The 21,382-nt window shown below is 45.8% G+C and overlaps 1 protein-coding gene across 2 annotated transcripts in view; it reads left to right on the top strand.

Moving 5' to 3' along the window:
• Positions 1-37: 37 nt before the first annotated feature.
• The window catches only part of CSNK2B (casein kinase 2 beta), a 59,280-nt gene continuing 37,935 nt past the window's right edge, over positions 38-21,382 (top strand). Inside the window, exon 1 of one of the 2 annotated variants that reach the window (XM_033915367.1) lies at positions 38-178. In XM_033915367.1, coding sequence (XP_033771258.1) covers positions 124-178 — 55 coding nt within the window. In that variant the 5' untranslated portion in view covers positions 38-123. Of the gene's footprint in view, positions 179-14,582; positions 14,924-21,382 lie in introns of those variants that run through there. The other variant, XM_033915368.1, reaches the window with a different exon arrangement.

Genomic DNA, 21,382 nt, shown 5'->3' with positions numbered 1-21,382 from the left:
CCAGGGCCGTCCAATTAGGGAGAGCGCGCACGGGAACCGTTTTGTTTGAAAGGACAACGCGTGACGCTCCCGCCTTTTCACCGCAACACCCCCCCTCCCCCACCTCCGTCGACGCGCTGGAGTATGGACACCTGCACTGACGTAAAGCGGAGGGCGGCGCGGACGCTGGCCAGAGAAGGTAAAGAACAGAAGGGTGAACGGGGGTGGAAAAGAAATCTCTTCGTTACTAACCCACCCCCTTATGTCCCGGAACCTCGGGTATATTAATTAATCCCGCCCCCCTCAAGATGCTCCTCCTTGTATTAGCACTCTGAGGGGTAGGTAGGCGGGACTAAGAGAATGCTATGATAGGTCGCCACACTTGTCCATCTTTATTTTGAATGGTAGGTGGAGCTCTAAATGTTTTTCCCCCCCCCACTCCTTTAGCCCCAGACATTACTTTGACGTTTTAAAGAAACTGCGGCTCTCTTGTTACACCTTTTTTTTGTAGTTTATATATGTACAAGTTCGTAATTTATAGGGCTTATCATTTTTACTTTAAAAAATGAGTCTCAAGACTGCCATGGTTCCATCCTGCCCTAGAGAGTACCAATATGAGAGTGGTTAAATGATGTTCAGGAAGGCTACAGCAGTGATTTAAGTTTCTATGGGATTTTGAACAGGTAAGGAGGCCAGTTTGGATTTGCATAAATTAAAAAAAAGACCACTTACATATCTAAATCAACATATCAATATACACCTATAAGTAGTATATGTCCATGGCACACAGATTGAAAGTGGGATAAAGCCAAGGGCAATGGGGTTGCAAGTACTTTTAAAACAGTGGTCTCAAACTCAAACCCTTAGTGGGGCCACATTTTGGATTTGTAGGTACTTGGAGGGCCGCAGAAAAAAATAGTTAATGACAAGTTAAAGGAAAGATTTATAAACTACAAAGAGTTTTACCTTATGCAAAATTGTCATTAACTATTTTTTTCTGCGGCCCTCCAAGTACCCTATTTTTTCTGCAGCCCTCACATTTAAAGTTTAATATCTTTCCTTTCTCAAAACTGACACATTTCAATCACTATATTGAAAATAAAATCATTTTCCCTACCTTTGTTGGCTGGTGACTTTATTTTTCTGTGCTTTTAACTATGTTTCCAGGGCCTTGTCCTTTGACTGGTTTTCTCTCCATCTTCACTTTCTGCCTTGCATCCATCTTTGGCATTAACTTAATATTCAATTTTTCTGCTTTCTTTTCAAAATCTACGTTTCCATGTCTTTTACCTTCCCTTCTATCTCTCTCTTCTTCTGTTCCTATTTCCATGGTCTGACATCTCTTTCCTTTCTCTCCCTCCCTCCTTCCTTCCCTGGTCTGGCATCTGTCTCCTTCCCTCCCCCAACTTTTTATTTCTTTCACCCTGCCCTCTTTCTTTCTATATGTCTGTCTTTCTCTCTCTCTCCTTGCCATCTTTCTTTTTTCTTTCTCCATGCCTTTCTGTCTTTCTCTCTCCATGCACCTTTCTGTCTATGTCCCGTCTCCTTTCTTTCTTTCTCCCTGCCCTCCCCCAAGCCACCACCATTGGGGAACAGGCCAGCACCGAGGTCTTAGCTCTCCCTGCTTATCTTTCCCAGCGTGGGGTCGACCAATTCTCGCCACCCAACGTCAATTCTAACGTCGGAGAGGAAGTTCCGGCCCAGCTAGGCAGCGATTGGCTGGCCCGGAACTTCTTCCCCGATGTTAGAATTGATGTTGGGTGGCGAGAATTGGTGTGCTCCGAGCTGGGGAAGATAAGCAGGGAGAGCTAAGACCTCGGCGCTGGCCTGTTCCCTGATTGCGGTGGCTTGGGGGAGGGCAGTGAGACAGGAAGGGAAGCAGATTAGGGACCTCTGCTTTAGACGAGCCATTTGCCGACATTCCCTCCAGAGAGATTTCTGCAAGTCCAATTACAGCAGTCGCGGTCTGTATGTGATTGTCCTCTCCACAATCGGAAAACTTGTGAAGTGGAGCGGACAGATCGCGGGCCACAAAATAGTCCCTGGGGGGCAGCATGCGGGGCCGTGTGTTTGAGACTGCTGCTTTAAAGTATAGGCATCCATCCATATCTTGCAAAGGTCCTCTCCCCCCCCCTTAACATCAAAAGCCCTCCACAGCCCTTAACATCTCCTGTTTCCTTCTGTAGTCCAGCATTTCCTCTTACTTCTCCCATGTGGTGTCCAACATCTCTTTCCATCCCTATTCCCCTCCCTTTGTGGTGTCCAACATCTCCTCAATCTCCCCCAAGGTGTTCAACAACTTCCCCTCTTTACCCCCCTACACAGCAGCACAGACATGTCCCTCAGCTCGCTGACACAACACTTGTTGCACCTTTCATGAGCTTCTGTAGAATCACCAAAGTACGAGCAGACAAACACCTCCACGACAGAAATGAAAATCCAAGCACTAAAGTTTTCAGGAAGAAAAGCCACCAACCAGGAATATGTCATCAAATGGAATCTTTATTGGGTCCGGCCTCAACATGGCCAGTGTTTCGGCACATAAGTGCCTTTTCAAGAGTCTACAAATCGAGCATATTGCATTAGTAAAAACATTTAAATACAAATAAATATACACCATAAATACATAAAAATTATCAACCACCGAAAGGGTAGTTGATCATTAGAATGATCTTCCACTGCAGGTAATCGAGGCCAGCAGCGTGCCAGATTTTAAGAAAAAATGGGATAAGCATGTAGGATCTCTTCATGGAAGAAATTGGGGGGGTGGGTCATTAGAGTGGGCAGACTTGATGGGCCGTGGCCCTTTTCTGCTGTCATTTTCTATGTTCTATGTTTCTATAATAAATATCACAGATATAATTACATTACATTAGTGATTTCTATTCCGCCATTACCTTGCGGTTCAAGGCAGACAGTTTTGGTGGTATTACATAGTGGAGCGGGTTGCTATTGGGGATTGAGATATAACTAAACCAATGTGACAGAAATATGTTAAAATACAAGAAACATAAACCATTAAATTATAAAAAAATGTTTAAAAAAACATAATGCAATAAAATATAAAAATATGAACGTTTTGAAAAAAGTATTCTACCCCCCCAAAAAAGTGCTGAGGTCATATAAACACAATGAGAACATATGTTTAAAATATAAAGATATGAAGCTAAAAAAGTGCTAGCATATACACACACTGAAGACATATGCATAAAACATAAAGACATAAAGCTAAAAGTCACATGCCAACCACTTGCCTTAGCACACTCGAAGGTTATGTAAAGCACAGTTAGTTACTTATCGTAACAGATGTTATCCAGGGACAGCAGGCAGCTATTCTCACATATGGGTGACGTCATCCGACGGAGCCCAGATGCGGACGCCTCACAAGCAGACTTGCTTGAAGAAACTCAAAGTTTCGAGTCTCCTGCACTGCACATGCGCGAGTGCCTTCCCGCCCAGCGCAGGACGCGTCTCCTCAGTTCAGATAGCTAGCAGAGAAAGTCAACCAGGGGAGGTGGGTGGGTTGTGAGAATAGCTTCCTGCTGTCCCTGGATAACACCTGTTACGGTAAGTAACTGTGCTTTATTACATTACATTACATTAGTGATTTATATTCCGCTTGTGCCTTGCGGTTCTAAGCGGATTACAATTTATAAGACTCCCAGGACAAGCAGGCAGGTATTCTCACATATGGGTGACCTCACAAGCTAACCAGAATGGGATGGTGGGAGTGTTGGCAACTTAAGAGAATAAATTTTGCAATACTGTTTGGCCAAACTGTCCATCCCGTCTGGAGAAAGTATCCAGAAAATAGTGGGAAGTAAAGGTATGAACCGAGGACCAAGTAGCAGCCTTGCAAATTTCCTCAATAGGTGTAGATCTGAGGAAAGCTACTGAAGCTGCCATTGCTCTGACTTTATGGGCTGTGATTTTACTGTGAAGGGTTAATCCAGCCTGGGCATAGCAGAATGAGATACAAGCCGCCATCCAGTTGGAGATGGTACACTTAGAGATAGGATGTCCTAACTTATTTGGATCAAAGAAGACAAAAAGTTGAGGAGCAGTTCTGTGTGGTTTGGTGTGTTCCAAGTAGAAGGCCAAAGCACATTTACAGTCCAGAGTATGAAGAGCTGATCCTCCAGGATGAGAATGAGGCTTTGGAAAAAAACACTGGAAGTACGATGGATTGGTTGAGATGGAATTCCAACACTACTTTAGGGAGGAATTTAGGATGAGTACGAAGAACCACCTTGTCATGATGGAAGACAGTGAAAGGTGGATCAGCAACTAAAGCTTGCAACTCACTGACTCTTTGAGCAGAAGTGAGGGCAATGAGAAACACCACTTTCCAAGTGAGATACTTGAGATGAGCCATATCATTTGGTTCAAATGGAGGCTTCATTAATTGAGTAAGGACAACATTGAGGTCCCAAACCACAGGAGGCGGTTTGAGAGGAGGTTTAACATTGAAAAGTCCTTTCATGAATCTGGAAACCACTGGATGAGCAGAGAAGAGTTTCCTTTCAATAGGCTGATGGAAAGCTGCAATTGCACTGAGATGGACTCGGATTGATGTAGACTTGAGGCCTGAATTGGATAACTGCAAAAGGTAGTTCAAAACAGAAGATAAGGAGGAAAGTTGAGGCTCCTTATGATGAGAAAAACACCAGGTAGAAAATCTAGTCCACTTTTGGTGATAGCATTGTCTAGTTGTAGACTTCCTAGAAGCTTCTAAAACATCTCTTACAGATTGAGAAAACTGAAGAGGAGTTATGTTGAGAGATACCAAGCTGTCAGGTGGGAGCGACTGCAGGTTGGGATGAAGCAGAGATCCTTGATTCTGTATAAGCAGAGAAGGAAAAACTGGTAGAAGGTATGGCTTCCTTCTGCTGAGTTGAAATAGAAGGGAGTGCCAGGGTTGTCTCGGCCACCGAGGAGCGATTAGAATCAGAGTGGCATGATCGTTCTTCAATTTGACCAGAGTCTTGAGAATGAGAGGGAATGGAGGAAATGCGTAGAGGAAAAGATTCATCCATTCCAGAAGAAAAGCATCTGCCTCGAGGCGGAGAGGAGTGTATATCCTGGAGCAGAACTGAGGCAGTTTGTAGCTGTGGGGAGCTGCAAAGAGGTCTATCTGTGGCATTCCCCACTGTGAAAAAATGTGGCGAAGAGGCAAAGAATGGAGAGTCCATTCGTGAGGTTGCAGTAGACGACTCAAGTTGTCCGCCAAGCAATTCTTTGCCCCTTGAATGTAGACAGCTTTGAGGAAGGTGTTGTGGCGGATTGCTCAGTCCCAAACCTCCAGAGCTTCTTGACAAAGGGAGGCAGACCCTGTCTCTCGTTTGTTGACATAATACATGGCGACTTGGTTGTCCGTTCAAACGAGGACTACTGTGTCGTGAAGCAGATGTTGAAAAGCATGGAGAGCTTTGAGGATCGCTTTGAGTTCCAACTGATTGATATAACACTGACGATCCATACTGGTCCAGAGGCCGTGAGTACAGAGACCATCGAGATGAGTGCCCCAAGCATAGGTTGAAGAGTCTGTCGTGAAGACCTTCTGATGAGGGGGTGTTTGAAAAAGCAAGCCTCTGGAAAGATTGGAAGAGAGCATCCACCAACGGAGAGAGTTCTTCAAGGAAGGAGTGACTGAAATGTGTCGAGAAAGAGGGTCGCAAACTTGCGTCCACTGAGAAATTCTGAGGTGAAGTCTGGCAAAAGGAGTCACGTGTACTGTGGAGGCCATGTGACCCAGAAGTACCATCATGTGTCTCGCTGAGCTGGAAGAGCGGGAAGATACAGTGTAACAGAGTTGAAGAAGAGCTTCCAGACGTTGTGGAAGGAATGCTCTGAGTTGGACAGTGTCCAGGACAGCTCCAATGAATTGTAGAGTCTGAGAGGGCTGAAGTTGAGATTTGGGAAAGTTGATTTTGAATTCCAAACTTTGTAGGAACCAGGTAGTCCATTGGGTCGCTACAATAACCCCTTGAGATGTGGAATGCTTGAGCCAGTCGTTGAGGTAGGGAAATACCTGAAGACCATGATTCCTTAGAGCTGCCGCTACCACTACCAGGCACTTGGTGAACACTCTGGGAGACGAGGCCAGGCCGATGGGTAGTACTCTGTATTGATAGTGCAGATTCCCCCACCTGAAATCTGAGGTATTGATGGGAGGCCGGATGAATGGGGATATGAGGGGTAGGCCTCCTTGAGATCCAGAGAGCATAACCAGTCGTTCTGCTCGAGAAGGGGATAAAGGGATGCCAGGAACAACATTCAAAACTTTTCTTTGACTAGAAATTTGTTGGGAGCCCTGAGATCCAGAATGGGTCGCAGATCGCCCGTCTTCTTCGGAACAAGGAAGTAACGGGAGTAAAAACCCCTGTTCTGCTGTTCCAAGGGAACTGGTTCGATGGCATGGAGACGAAGCAGAGCTTGAGCTTCCTGAAGAAGAAGGGCGGTCTGGGATGGACTGGAAGGATACTCTCTTGGGGGAAGCTCCGGTGGAACCTGAGTGAAATGAAGAGAGTATTCTTCCCTGATGATGGTAAGCACCCATAGGTCGGATGTAATTATCGTCCATCGGTTGTAAAAATGATGGAGACGACCTCCTATAGGGGGAAAAAGAGACAGAGACAGAACGGTGGAGGTTATGCTCTGTTGTAAACAGTCAAAAAGGCTGAGAAGCCTTAGGTGCAGCAGAAGGTTGGGGTTTCTGTTGCTTCTGAGGTTGTTGTTTTTTTCAGAGGGCGAGTATAAGGAGCCAGCTTTGGAGCAAAACGCCTTTGATTGATAATAGCTGGGCGTGCAGGCTTGGCAGGAGCTGGCTTTGGTTTAGGTCTGACTATAGAAGCAAAAGATTTTTCATGGTCAGATAATTTCTTTGTGGCTGCCTCGATGGATTCATCAATGAGGTCGTTGCCTTGACAAGGAATGTTAGCTAAGCAGTCCTGAAGGTTAGGGTCCATATCAATTGTACGAAGCCAAGCAAGACGACGCATAGCCACAGAGCAAGCAGCCGCTCGGGCAAATTAGGAGGGGGGGTAGCACTATACACTAAGGATAATATCAAAACTACCAGGATCACAGAGATTAGATACACAGGGGAATCACTTTGGGTAAACCTGGCCAGAGGGAAAGAAAAATGCCTTTACCTCGGTGTGGTATACAGGCCTCCAAGACAGCAGGAAGACAAAGACAAGGAATTGATTGAGGACATAGAGAACATCACTCTGCGTGGTGACACAGTACTGTTAGGGGACTTCAACATGCCAGACGCAGACTGGAACACCCTCTCCGCGACTACGAGTGGCAGCAGAAGAATATTAACCTCCATTAAGGGTGCACAACTCAAACAAATGGTATTAGAGCCCACCAGGGAAAAAGCAATACTGGACCTGGTACTCACAAATGGAGACAGTGTCTCGGAAGTATCAGTGGGAGACACGCTGGCTTCCAGTGACCACAACATGGTATGGCTCAACCTCAGGATAGGCTTCTCTAAATCAAACACAGCAACGAAGGTCCTCAACTTTAAGGGCGCAGATTTCGACCACATGAGAGACTTTGTCCATCAGGAGCTGCAAAACCATGCAGTAACAGACAATCCAGAAACTATGTGGTCAAATCTAATATCCATCCTGAACGAAGCATCTAGCCGCTACATAAATACAGTAAGCAAACGCCGGAGAAACAAAAAACCACAATGGTTCAGCAAGGAAATTTCGGACCTCATAAAAAAGAAAAAAGAAGCATTTATCACTTACAAACATCTTGAGAAAAGAGAGGCAAAAGAAGACTATCTGGTCAGATCTAAGGCTGTCAAAAAGGCAGTCAGGGAAGCCAAACTTCAAACAGAGGAAGATCTGGCACGGAATATTAAAAAAGGGGACAAATCCTTTTTCAGGTACATTAGCGACAGGAAGAGAAACAAAGATGGGATAGTACGCCTTAGGCAATCAGACGGAAACTACGCAGAATCTGATTATACCAAGGCAGAACTGCTAAACGAATACTTCTGCTCAGTATTCACCTGTGAAGCGCCGGGAGCTGGTCCGCAACTACAGATAAGAGACAGCCAAAATGATCTGTTTCATGATTACGAGTTTACACCCAGTAGTGTCTACCACGAACTTTCAAGACTCAAAGTAGACAAAGCCATGGGACCAGACAATCTACACCCCAGGGTACTCAGAGAACTGAGAGAAGTTCTGGCTGAACCACTATCCGTGCTCTTCAATCTTTCCATGCGCACGGGAAAAGTACCCCTAGACTGGAAAACAGCTAATGTAATTCCACTCCACAAAAAGGGCTGCAGAACAGAGGCAGAAAATTACAGACCGGTGAGTCTTACATCCATAGTGTGCAAACTCATGGAAACACTGATCAAGCAGAGACTCGACGAGATTCTAGACGAAGAAAATTTACGAGATCCACACCAACATGGATTTACCAGGGGAAGGTCCTGCCAATCTAATCTGATTGATTTCTTTGACTGGGTGACCAGTCGTCTGGATGCCGGGGAGTCCCTGGATGTGATATATTTGGACTTCAGCAAAGCTTTTGATAGCGTCCCACACCGCAGGCTGTTGAACAAACTAAAATCGATGGGATTAGGGGACACATTCACTGCATGGGTAAAGGATTGGTTAGATGGTAGGCTTCAAAGGGTAATGGTAAACGGTACCCCTTCCAAAACATCAGCAGTAACGAGTGGAGTACCTCAGGGCTCCGTCTTAGGGCCGATTCTATTCAATTTATTCATAGGAGATTTGACCCAAGGGCTTAGAGGAAAAATATCACTGTTTGCCGACGACGCCAAACTATGCAACATAGTAGGCAAAGGCAGTGTTCCTGACCTTATGATGCAAGACCTGCAGAAATTGGAACAGTGGTCATCAACTTGGCAGCTAGGCTTCAATGCTAAAAAATGTAAAGTAATGCACCTAGGCAAAAAAAATCCACACAGAACTTACTCACTAAATGGTGAAACCTTGTCCAGGACCACGGTGGAACGTGATTTAGGAGTGATCATTAGCGATGATATGAAGGCTGCCAATCAGGTGGAGAAGGCTTCGTCCAGGGCAAGACAAATGATGGGCTGCATCCGGAGGGGTTTTGTCAGCAGAAAACCTGAAGTCATAATGCCACTGTACAGATCCATGGTGAGACCCCATCTCGAGTATTGTGTTCAATTCTGGAGACCGCACTACCGGAAAGATGTGTTGAGAGTTGAGTCGGTTCAGCGTATGGCTACCAGGATGGTCTTGGGGCTCGGGGATCTCACGTATGAGGAAAGGTTAAAAAAATTGCGGATGTACTCACTGGAGGAGCGAAGAGAGAGGGGGGACATGATTGAGACCTTTAAGTATATCACAGGGCATATAGAGGTGAAAGATGATATCTTCAGTCTTACAGGGCCCTCGGTAACCAGAGGGCACTCGCTGAAAATCAGGGGAGGGAAGTTTCAAGGTGATGCTAGGAAGTATTTCTTCACCGAAAGGGTGGTCGATCATTGGAACGAGCTGCCTCAGCAGGTGATTGAGGCCAGCAGCGTGTTGGATTTCAAGAGGAAATGGGATATTCACGTGGGATCTATAGGGGAGTAGAAGTCAGGGAGTGGGTCATTGGTATGGGCAGACTCGATGGGCTGTGGCCCTTTTCTGCCGTCAATTTCTATGTTTCTATGTTTCTATAACTCGAAGGCATCATAAGATGATTGGAGGAGATGCAGACGTAATTGAGAGAAAGAAGCAATGACTTCTTGAAACTCAAAATGTATTTGGTTATCCAAATAAGCCAAAAACTTTGGTAGAAGAGAGAGAAGAAATTCAAAATAAATGATGAAATAAAAATTATAATTGAGGACTTTAGAGGACATCATAGCATTCTGGTAGATGCGACATCCAAATTTGTCCATAGTTTTCCCCTCCCTTCCAGGAGAAACTGTGGCATAAACCTTGGAAGGATGGGATCTCTTCAAGGAGGATTCAACAAGCAGGGATTGATGCGATAATTGTGAGTTGTCAAATCCTTTGCGATGTACAGTTTTATACCTAGAGTCCAATTTTCCTGGAACAGCTGGTATGGAAAAAGGTGTCTCCATGCATCAAGCAAAAGTCTGATTCAAAAGCTTATGAAGCGGAAGCTTAAGACACTCTGCCGGAGGTTGAGGAAGATGCATGACTTCTAGAAACTCCTTAGAATATTTGGAGCCAGAATCCAATTGAACATCCAAGTCTACAGTCATCTGTCGCAGGAAAGATGAGAAAGATAGCTGATCTGCCAATGCTTTGCCTTGAGAGGGACTCGAGGACGTCAAGGCAGCCTGTGTCGAAGAAGAAGCTTCGGCATGGAAAAAGGCATCAAAGGAACCTGGTGACTTGGACGAGGCAATCGAGACCGGAATATCCTCGAGGTCTGGCATCGGAGACCTTGAATGAGGAGTCGGTGGTCTGGTCGAGGTTGGAGTAGATTGAGGCTTCGAGGAAGAAGGTCTGCTTGAGAAGAAGAACGATGCCTGGAAGGATGCCTCAATGAAGGCCTCGAACGGTGGTGAAAACTGTGTCTGGAACCAGATCTCGAGGATCGAGATTTCGCCTCGGAGACGTAAGCAGCCGATGTATGAATAGGGCTAGAGGCTGTAAATCAAAGCTCCAGAGGCTTGGTGGAGGAACCTCGATGCACTCTCAAAGACTCTGCTCCTTATTTAGAGTGTGAGGATTCTCTTCGAGGCACTCGCAAAGAATCTGCTCCTTGCTTTTCGTGCTTGGATGCCAGACCAGACACTCGCAGAGACTCTGCTCCCTGCAAAGAGTGTGGAAGCTTAGACTGGGGCAAAGGAAGCAGCTCGACCTCGCGGGAGTCTGCTGAATGCCCAGGCTGGATAAGAGGAAGCAGTTTAGGTCCCATGTTAGTAAGGAACTGAATAAACTGCTTCTCTAACATGGTGTGGAAAGAAGCCAGCAAGGATGGATCTGCATCTGAAACCGGACCACCTGCTTTGGCTGGAGGTTCCTTCGAGGTAGTGTGAGTGTGTTTCGACTTAGAAGTCTTGGACACTTTAATCACCACCGGTGGAACCGACTGCTGAGCTATCTGACCTGAGGAAACAGGGGAAGATACAGCAGATGACGTCGAAGCAAGAGCCGCTGCAAACGACGAGGGTCTGATGAGGCTCGAGGTGGAAGCAGTAGGCACAGACGGAGTCTCGATGGAAGTCGAGGCCAAAGACGCTTTCGAAGTTGAGGGATCAGCAGGAGACTCCATCTTGAAAAGCTTGTCCACCAGAATGCAACGACGCTTGAAAGCATGAGGCTGAAGTGTTTGGCAAGGCAGGCACGACCTAGGATGATGTTTCGGCCCAAGGCACTTGAGGCAGTGTCTGTGAGGGTCCGTGAGATCGCGCGCTGACACTAACCCTCTTAAAGCCTATAGCAGGCCGGGACATAGATGGAAAAATAGCCGCTGCAAAGTCGAAGCCCTCGGGCTGCGGCCGAGTGGCCTGTCCCGGAAGACAAACGGAAGAAGAAAAAAAATGTTTGTTTGTTTTTTTAACTAAAATAAAAGAAATAAAATAAAACAGCGATTCGTGAAGAAAACACACAAATCACGGTTGAGAGAAGGCACAAAGTGAACGAAGTTAAGCGCAGAGTCAAAGACGAACTTTTCGGCTCCGCGGAAAACTGAGAACTGAGGAGACGCGCCCTGTGCTGGGCAGGAAGGCATTCGCGCATGCGCGGTGTGGGCAACTCAAAACTTCGAGTTTCTTCAAGCAAGTCTGCTTGTGAGGCGTCCGCAAACGGGCTCCATCGGATGACGTCACCCATATGTGAGAATACCTGCCTGCTTGTCCTGGGATAATGTATAATATGAATTTTTGTCAAACTGTAAAAGAATAGAAACATATATAGCCTATGGGTCTTGTAGTCGAAACAGAACTACTTCTAAAATCCTGCCTAAGTCGGCACTTGGACGATCAAACTGAGGGGCTTAGCCTCTCCTTTGCACTCTCAGGCTGAAGAAAGGATGGCTAGCCCCTCAGTTTGGTCATTTTTCTTTTCTGGACCTAAGAACGGTGACCATCCTATGTGAAAGGGCACGGAAGCCGCAGAACCTGAAACGCACATTAGAGTCATCTTCTGGTGCCTCTAAGCTACCTGGTATGGCTTTTACACCTGAATTCATTAATTTGATGTGAAAAGCCTTTCAAGATGATATGGAAAGCCTTTCAAAAAAGCATCCTTCCAAGGTGAAGGCACTTCGGACACTGCACGTGAGGGCTCGGCCCCTCTGGGTGCATTTGCTTTGCACTCTACCTCTGCCCTGGGCTTGTGAGATCTTTTTTTGATAGGGACACAGATGATGACGAGCCCCTCACTGTTCCTTTATTGTCTCAAGATGCGCCTTTCATATTAGGGGATGCGGGCCCATAGTCTGGCACTTTCGATCCTGTTTTGGCTTTGGATCCTGGGGATGATGCCAACGTCCTGCACTTCTTTAATGGCTCTGCTGGATCTGTTTTGAGTCCTTGATTGAGCTGAATTTGGACTCAGCCAGTTCCATCTACTTTCTCTTCCTTTTTGAGTGGAGTGAGGATTCAGTCTTGTATGTTTATCTGGCATCTGGACATTAATGTCTTAGTCGCAGAGCAATGGGATTCTCCAGAGGGGTCCCTCAAGATTGTGAGAGCCATGTCTTGGCTGTATCTTCTGAGCAAAGCAGGATCACCAAGTGGATGTGGTTCTCAAGAGGCTTTTTGAGGCGTTAACTTGGGGAATCAAAGTGGCCTTAGCGGTGTCCTTTATGACATGTGCTTGTCTTTTCTGACAAGCTGAAGCGTGAGGGCGAGGAGCCTGTTCCTCAGCTCCTTTTGTCTGGAGAAAATAGTTAAGCTCTGGAACGCATTGCCAGAGGTTGTGGTAAGAGCAGATAATGTAGCTGATTTTAAGAAAGGTTTGGACAAGTTCCTGGAGGAAAAGTCTATAGTCTGTTATTAACAAAAGACTATGGACTGGTAGCATGGAATATTGCTATTCCTTGGGTTTTGGCCAGGTAATAGTAACCTGGATTGGCCACTGTGAGAACTGGCTACTTGGCTTGATGAACCATTTGTCTGACCCAGTATTCTTATGTTGCGGACACTCCCTGACATTATTCATGTCATGAATAAAGCTTTGGCTTATTCAATCTCTGCACGCAGAATGCTATGGATCAGATAATGGGCTGGAGATGCAACCTCTAAAGCTATCCTTAGCAGACTCCCTTTTAAAGGGACAGTTATTATTTGGAAAGTATCTGGACGATCTTGACTTGTGTGGTAGATCATCAACCCAAGACTCTGCCTGACAGCAGAACCAAAACCTCTGGAGGCTCAGGTCGTTCTGATTTTTGTAGCTCCAGGCAGTATCAACAATATTCCAGCTCCGCTTCTCAGAGATTCTCTCAGAATTACAGGCAGAGGTTTTCCAGACCCAGATGCAACCAGTCTTCAGCATCCCATGCTATCCCCTCCACCAAAAAGTTGCAATGACCCCCAAGTTGGAGACGGTCTTTCTCAGGATAGGAATCTGAATCTCGGGTTTTCTTCAGGCCTGGGTTCAGATTCGGTCCAACCGCTGGGTTCTGGACATCATCCAGAGTGGCTATAAGCTGGAATTCGCCTGACCTCTAACAGATTGGTTTGTGGACTGCCTCAAGGGATAGTGCCTAACGGTTAGTGCAGTGGGGTGAGAACCTGGGGAACTGGGTTCAATTCCCACTACAGCTCCTTGTGATCCTGGGCAAGTCATTTAACTCTCCGTTGCCCTAGGTAGAGAACTTAGATTGTGAGGCCACTAGGACAGAAAAAAACATAAGAACATAAGCAGTACCTCTGCTGGGTCAAACTAGAGGTCCATCTCGTCCAGCAGTCCGCTCATGCGGCGGCCCATCAGGTCCAAGACCTGTATAGTAATCCTCTATCTATACCCTTTTCCTTCAGGAAATTGTCTAATCCCTTCCGTACCTTGTCCTATCACACCCTCTGGAAGCGCATTCCAGGTGTCCACCACCCTTTGGGTGAAGAAGAACTTCCTTGCATTGGTTCTGAATCTGTTTCCAAATGCCCTCTCGTTCTTGTAGTATTCGAACCTTTGAAGAATCTGTCCCTCTCCACTTTCTCTATGCCCTTCATGATCTTGTAAGTCTCTATCATGTCCCCTCTGAGCCTCCGCTTTTCCTGCATATACCTGGGCTCCGTGGATGAGGTCACCCACGTGTGAATATCTGCCTGCTGTCCCTGGATAACATAAGTAAATGATGCTTTGTAGAGCCAGCAGGAATTAAAAAAAAAAAAAAAAAAAAGAGCAGCAGCAACCAATTCCAGGCATGTTATTTTTACGGCTTTGGTGGCAAAAAACCCAGAGTTGACAAGCATTATGCTCCACGTCCTCGCTCACCACACGTGCAAACCCTAAAAGGTCAGCAGCACCTGATGCACTGGCGCCTCTGTGGCTGCACGTGGAAGTGGCCAGGCGCATGCGTCGGTGACGCTGCTGCTGGCCCCATTGACGCGTCAGCGGGAGCCTCGCCGCATCAGCCCGCACAGAGCAAATGCGGCTGCGCTGTATTATTTGGCGGGAGGAGGAGGAGGTGCTATTCGCACCGCCCTGAGTAGGTAATTGGTCGTTCACCACGTGAACTCCTTCGTAACTATTTTCAGCCTCGCCGGATTGCCCGTTCCCAAGCGGTTCTGTGCTTCCAATGTAACGCCTTTGAAAAATCGCCCGCGACATGCCCCGCCCCGACCTCTGACGTAATTTTTTTCAATTCGCTAGCGCCCTGCCCTCTGACGCAACTTCCCTGTTTCCGGCGAGGCGGGACCTAGCCGAGGAAACGAAGTTGTGTAAACGGAGACTGGAAAGTGGAGAAGGATAACTGCGGGACTTGCGGTGGGTGGTCGCAGGTAAGAGTTTGACGGAGACGTATCGGATCGTGGATAGGGAGGGAAGGAGGCGGGAGAGGGGAGACCAGTTCCCGAATACGTGTGAGGGCAGCCGAATAAGCATGACTTGATAGAAATCTGGCTGTCGTTTTCGTTATTAGAGCAGAGGCTATTAATGTAACTTCATACAACATTTCCAGTTAACTAGTTCATTTTGCTCAATGTTCTTCAGAGTCCTGTAGCATTTGTGTTCTGATGAAAAGTGACCTTTTCATAGCCCTAGATTAGAATTATCCAATGATGTTGTTTGATATGATTTTTCAAGATCCTTTAGGGCTGGGGAAAAAGATATACGTGTGTAACTAATCACGATTAGCTTTTATGTGATTATATAAGATTAGATGACAAAATGGCTTGCTTCTCTTTTCTCTGTTTGCAAACTTGTGCATGTTTGTTTGGGAACTGGATGGTAAAGTGCCTTTTACTTGGGACTGTATGCAGAGCTGCCAAGTTACCCAGCTCTAAGAGGGAAGCTTTATTTTTTTTTGTTCCTGGTTTTAAATTTGTATCCCCAAGCAATCTTCTATTTGTAGTCCCTCATTTTATCCATTGAAATCAGTGTTTCGTGTCCCTCAATGCGTCAGGATGAAATCAGGATACCCTAAAATCTCCCTCCTGAAACTTTGTACCTTGGATGCGCTGAGGATGAGATTTTTTGATGACTGATCAGAGGCAATATTCAGCAACACTGCGAAGTGTCGCTGAATACTGGCAGTTGGAGGGCCTTGAGCTATTTAAGTGGGTGGGGGCCTTTTTTCAACACTTACATCAGTTTAAATATTGGCCTATACAGTTTTAACATGCAAATGATGCTTTCATTTAAGTGCTAAGATCATAGAATTAGGGAATTTTTGTGTTTTTTAGATTTCACTGGCACAATCTTCACTGGTTATGTGCTCAGCACACTGTTCTAATGCATGTACAGCAAAGAACTACTGTACTCTCTGCAATAAATTAATAACATGAAAACTAGAAGTGTATTAGAATTGTGCAATGAAAGAAAAATGTGTACAGTATAGACTGCTGAATCCATGTGTTTCTTTCTCTTAGATGTCACTGTAATTTCTTCACCTGAGCACAGTGTATAGATGCACCTTCTGTCTTGACTAGATTGTAAGCTCTTTTGAGCTTGAACTGTCCCTTCTGTGCTTTGATGTACAACACTACATATGTCTAGTGGCACTATAGAAATGATTAGTAGGAGAATGTGTGTGTGTAGAGACAGATAGATGGATGGAGAATCTACACTTATCCCAGGACAAGCAGGCAGGTATTCTCACTAGTGGGTGACGTCATCCGATGGAGCCCCAATGCGGACGTCTCACAAGCATACTTGCTTGTAGAAACTTTAGAAGTTTTGAGTCGCCCACACCGCGCATGCGCTAGTGCCTTTCCGCCCAGTGCACTGGGCGTCTCCTCAGTTCTTACTTTTCCGCGGTGCCGAGAAGTCTGTCTTCGACTCTCTGCGTGAACTTGTGCCTTCTGAGTCCGTGGTTTTGGGTTCTTTTTACTTATAATCGTCGGTTTTCGTCGTGTTTTTTTTTTTTTTTTTAAATTTCTTCCATTCGTTCGACCGGGCAGGCCACATGGCCACGGTCCCGCGGCTTTGATCTTGCGGCGGAGCTTTTTCGGCCTATGTCCCGGCCTATCACCGGTTTTAAAAAGTGTGTCAAGTGCCAGCGCGCGATTTCGCTCACAGACCCTCATTGACGCTGTCCTCAGTGTCTCGGGCCTCAACACCTTCCGAAATTGTGCCAGCCTTCCTCCAAACTTACTGCACGTGCGTTCAAGCGTCGCTGCTTCTTGTGGGAGTCGCTGTTCAGCATGGAGGCTTCGACGGAGCTGTCCTCATCGAAGAGCATTACACCTTTGACTTCCTCTTTGACTCTTCAGCCTTCCACCTCTGCGACTTCGAGTCTGCTCAAGCCGGCTTTGTTTGTCCCGGCTCTGGCGCCTGCTGCGGTGCCTTCCTTTTCAGGTCAGATAGCGCAACAGCCCATTCCCCCCGTGGTGCTAAAGGTGCCCAAGGCTTCTAAGACCATGCACCAAGGCTCCAGGGAGCGCGAAGCCCGTGCAGGAGGTCCCATTGCAGATGCGGATCCCTCCTTGCCGGCTTCGTTCCAGACCTTACTTGAGAAGCAATTCATCGAGCTCTTTACCACTATGGGGCCGAAGCTTCTCTCCCAAATCTAGCCTGGGCACGCGGAGGCCTCCCGCGAGGTTGAGCCACCTCCAGTGCCTCAGCGACACACGCACTCTCTGCAGGGAGTCGAGTCTTTGCAGGTGCTATCTCACTGCTGTAGTAGTCCGAGCAAAGTGATGTCAAATGCTCTCAGTTATAAAATACAGTAAAACCTTGGAATACAAATAACTTGGTATGCAAGTGTTTAGCAAGCCAAGCAAAACATTTTATTAAATTTTAACTTGATATACAAGCAAAGTCTTGCAATACGAGTATACACGCACCACATCATTACAACTGAGCCGATGGTTTTCTCTGACGCTGCGGGAGTGTAGTGACTCTTCTAAATGAGCGAGGTCTTGCAATACAAGTACATATGGTATTAAAGCTTTTGGGTTGTGGAATGAATTGTCTTGAGTTCCCATTATTTCTTATGGGGACATTTGCTTTGATATATGAGTGTTTTGAATACTATCCTTTCATTTAGCGGTATTATGTGCTGGAGCAACCCCAAGGAATGATTCCTGGGTGATTTCTCATTCTATTTATAGCTTATCAGCAATTTTTTTAGAATGCCCTTTTTAGCATTTTTCCTCCATTCACATTCTTATTTTCTACTTGCTGCATTACCATCAGCTATGCCACTTCTGCCTCTACCTTTTTAAGTTGCTTCGAGAAATCTACTGGTAGTTGTGGGTGATCAAATCTCCAAATGGGAATAAGATTAATTTTGTTTGTAGTGAAAATGGCAAAGGATACCCCCTTTCTGCAAACTGTTGCAAATGGATGTCAATCGCATCTTTCAGCTCTGCATCCTTCTTAGTGGACTGTACTGCTGCCTTTAGTTTTTTCTTCTGCAAGCGAACTGAGAAGGTGGGTTTTTTTTTCTGTTTTGCTGACGGGTTTTTTTTTCTGTTTTGCTGACAGTTTTTTTTGTTTTTGGGGTTTATTCAAATTTTTGAGGTGTTTGTGCCTAGAGGATCCTAATTTCTCTGGTTCAGCTCTGCCTGGGAGTGGACGTAGACTCTCTCTCTCTCTGCAGTCGTCTGCAGCTTGCAGGGCAACGACTTGTTCCTTGTGGAGCCAGGCTGCTTTCTGAAGCTTGGGGTCCTTTTTTTCCTGGAAGTTAGCTTGCATCCCTGATTTATGAGGAGCTTGAGCACAGTCTGTTTGACCCTATGACAGTCCGAGGGCTTTAACGGGTGCTGGCTGCAATTTTTTGCTTTCTATTGTGGCGTGTGAATTTTTGAGAGTGGGGGTTGAGTTCTTGGTCCAGCTTCAACCTGACTGGCAGCCTGAAGATCACGACTTTTTTTGAATGTACAGAATCTATCTCCGAGGCAGAAGTCTTCATCTTTTCCAGATGAAGGTTAGCTGAAGCAGGCAGGCACCAACACAAACCTGTCAGTACAGGCTGTTGCAGCCTATGGGGAAAATTAGAGTGGGGGTGGGGGTGTCTGAAATTCCTATTTTGGAGAGTCACAGGGGCTAGAGACAGGGTCTCCCATCTCCAAAATCCATTTTTTGAAATTGTTTGACCTTAGGTTCGCTGTTTTGGCGTCAAAATTGCTGCTGTGGTGGCCATCTTAGATTTCCCCCAATTTTTTTTTTTTTTTTTTAAAGCCTCAATCTGCCTCAAAACCACTCAGTTTTGCTTAAAATCAATAGGGATGGACTAGTCCCTCAGACCTTTCTACCCTTGTATCAGGCCAGCTTTGTGCTGGATGGCCAGCTGAGAAGAGTCCATTTGCCTCATGCCATGGGGCACATAGGGCGGGAGGGTGTGTGTGTGTGTGGGAGCCCTGGGCTTAGCCACCTCTGATAAACTCCAGGGAAGGGGAACCTGCAAAGGGTTTTTTTCTACCCCAGACTTTGTTAGCTTACTATGGAAAGCATATTTAAATGGCCAGGGTTTCCCTGTGCCATCTATGGGTGCGCTAGGAACTCCACAAGAGGGATTTCCCTCACAGAGCACTCTTCCCCCCCCCTCGAAAAGGAAAATATGCAAGACCCAGAAAGCCAGGGGGGGATTTGGGGCCTATTTATATACCTTTATTGTTCCAGAGAGACAATCAATCAAGAGGTGGTGTAAGGCCTTTAATCAAGGTGAGAACTTCACAGTGCGTCGAGTTTTTAAGTAATTTCACTGTTGGATATTATTACGGTTTCATTGTGGGAATTCAAATTAGAAGCCCTGCAGACCCCGGCTATTTAGTATTCAGTTATGAGCAGTGCCAGGTCTCCAACCATGTTTTTTCCCTTACATTCAGACCTCACGCTGTTACAAAACATTGGGACACCTGGAAGGTTCCCTGCAGGTAGTTAAAACAATGGCTAAGCTTTACCTCATGGATCTTGATTTTCAACAGCTCTTTCTGTAGCTTAAAGTGGATGCACTGATGGTGTAAGTTATCAAGCATACTTTTATCTAGTGAAGGAGGGGTACTTTTAAAGGATGCGCAGTATTGAAGGATGGGTTTTATTCTTAAAAGACAATTTGAGACCTTGGCTCTGGAGACTAAGGCCGCAGCAGTGATCTCTTCATGGCACATTCTTGCCATACTAGATTACGATGAAATCCACAAACAGATGACTACATATGCTCCCAGGTTTATTAAAAATTTGATATACTGCCCATCAAACTGTCTAAGTGGTTTACAAGGGGGTGCTGAAAAGTTCTCAGCCCAACCAAGAAGAGAATGATGGGGATATGGTTAAGTCAATGATCTGAACTACTACTACTACTATCCATTCAGTCTTGTCAGTTGGATACTCTGTAGGCCAGTCTTCTCCGGGCATCCCTCCTGCCAGTGATGTTCGGCGAGGGGGAGGGTGTTCCATCAGGAGGGACTGGGCAGGGAGGGAGTGACGGGTGGTCGTGCTACTAAACATATTGCGGCAGGGAGATCCATTGCTGCGATAAACTCAGCAGCCGTGTTTACTTACAGTGTAGTCCAGCATTTTGATGGCCTACATTGCACACGTCTACTGAGGACCTAGGGAGGCATGTAGGGCCGCCTAAGGCTACTTCTGGGCCAAGGCACGCCCATGCCTAACCTTAGGCGGGCTTAAGCGCCTCCCTAGGCTTCCGGAGGTACCTACAATGTAGGCAGCCTGCTTCTGGATTGTTTTTTTGGTTTTTTTGTGTTTTTTTTTTAAGAAATGTGCATCCCAATTGACTGGTTAGGCAGCAGTTGGCCGCCTACAATCGTGATGCCATTTATAAAATTTGGCCCTTGGTGTCTTCAGTGCCTTGGTTCTGAGCACCAAGTAGACTCTTGTCATCGCTGTTCAAAATTACAAAAATGCTCTTTGAAGGCTCGACATCTACAACAAGAGAAACTTTTTGGACACCAAGATCCATCGAAGATGTCCACGACATCTGATGTAAAAAAAGACGCATCAAAATCAGCTCCTCAATCACTGCATCGTTCAGCATCAATTTCCTCAATACTGGTGTCAACACCATCTAGTAAACAGGCTAAGAAGAATTCCAATGCCTCACTTTGCCACATGACGCCGGCATCTCCAGCATTGAGTAAGGTAATACATGCAAAACTGAATGAGATAAGTGAAAACCCTAGTGAGTGTTCAAACACCAAAATCCTAAGATTGACATAAAATGTAGAGCACTCACAGTTATATATAGTGCATAATCTGTGTTAAAACATTACATTACAGATTTCTATTCCGCCATTACCTTTCGGTTCAAAGCAGAAACAGAGGAAAAAGACCTCAAAATACCCCAGAAATCCAATCAATAGATTGAAACCATTTTGGGATTAAGGTATCATCATAGGTCAAAACCTCTGTTAGAAATTTTAATAATTTAATTTATTTGAATTTGCTAAGTTTAAATACTTAGAGGGGCATAATCGAAAGGGACGTCTAAGTCAGTTTATGTCCATCTCGCAAGTCGTCCAAAGTTAAAAAGAGCCTAAGACACATTTTCAAAAGATACGTCCAACTTTTTTTTACTTTCGAAAATCGTCTAATTATACGTCCTGCCGATCTGATCGTCCAAGCCGCTAAATCGTCCATCTTTATACCAATTTCCATCCAAGCCCAAAACGCCTAGAACAAGCCCTGTTGGACGTGGGAGGAGTCTGCAAAGTGATGGACTGCACACCCAGATATGCCACCTAAATAGTGGGGTACCTTACAGGGCACTGCTGTGAACTTCACAAAAAGGGTGCCATGTCTTCTCCTCCCTACAGTTCCCTTATAGGTGACAGTGA

This window comes from Geotrypetes seraphini, chromosome 12, assembly GCF_902459505.1.
Source record: "Geotrypetes seraphini chromosome 12, aGeoSer1.1, whole genome shotgun sequence".
Taxonomy (NCBI): domain Eukaryota; kingdom Metazoa; phylum Chordata; class Amphibia; order Gymnophiona; family Dermophiidae; genus Geotrypetes; species Geotrypetes seraphini.
This window is presented reverse-complemented; position numbering and strand designations above follow the sequence as displayed.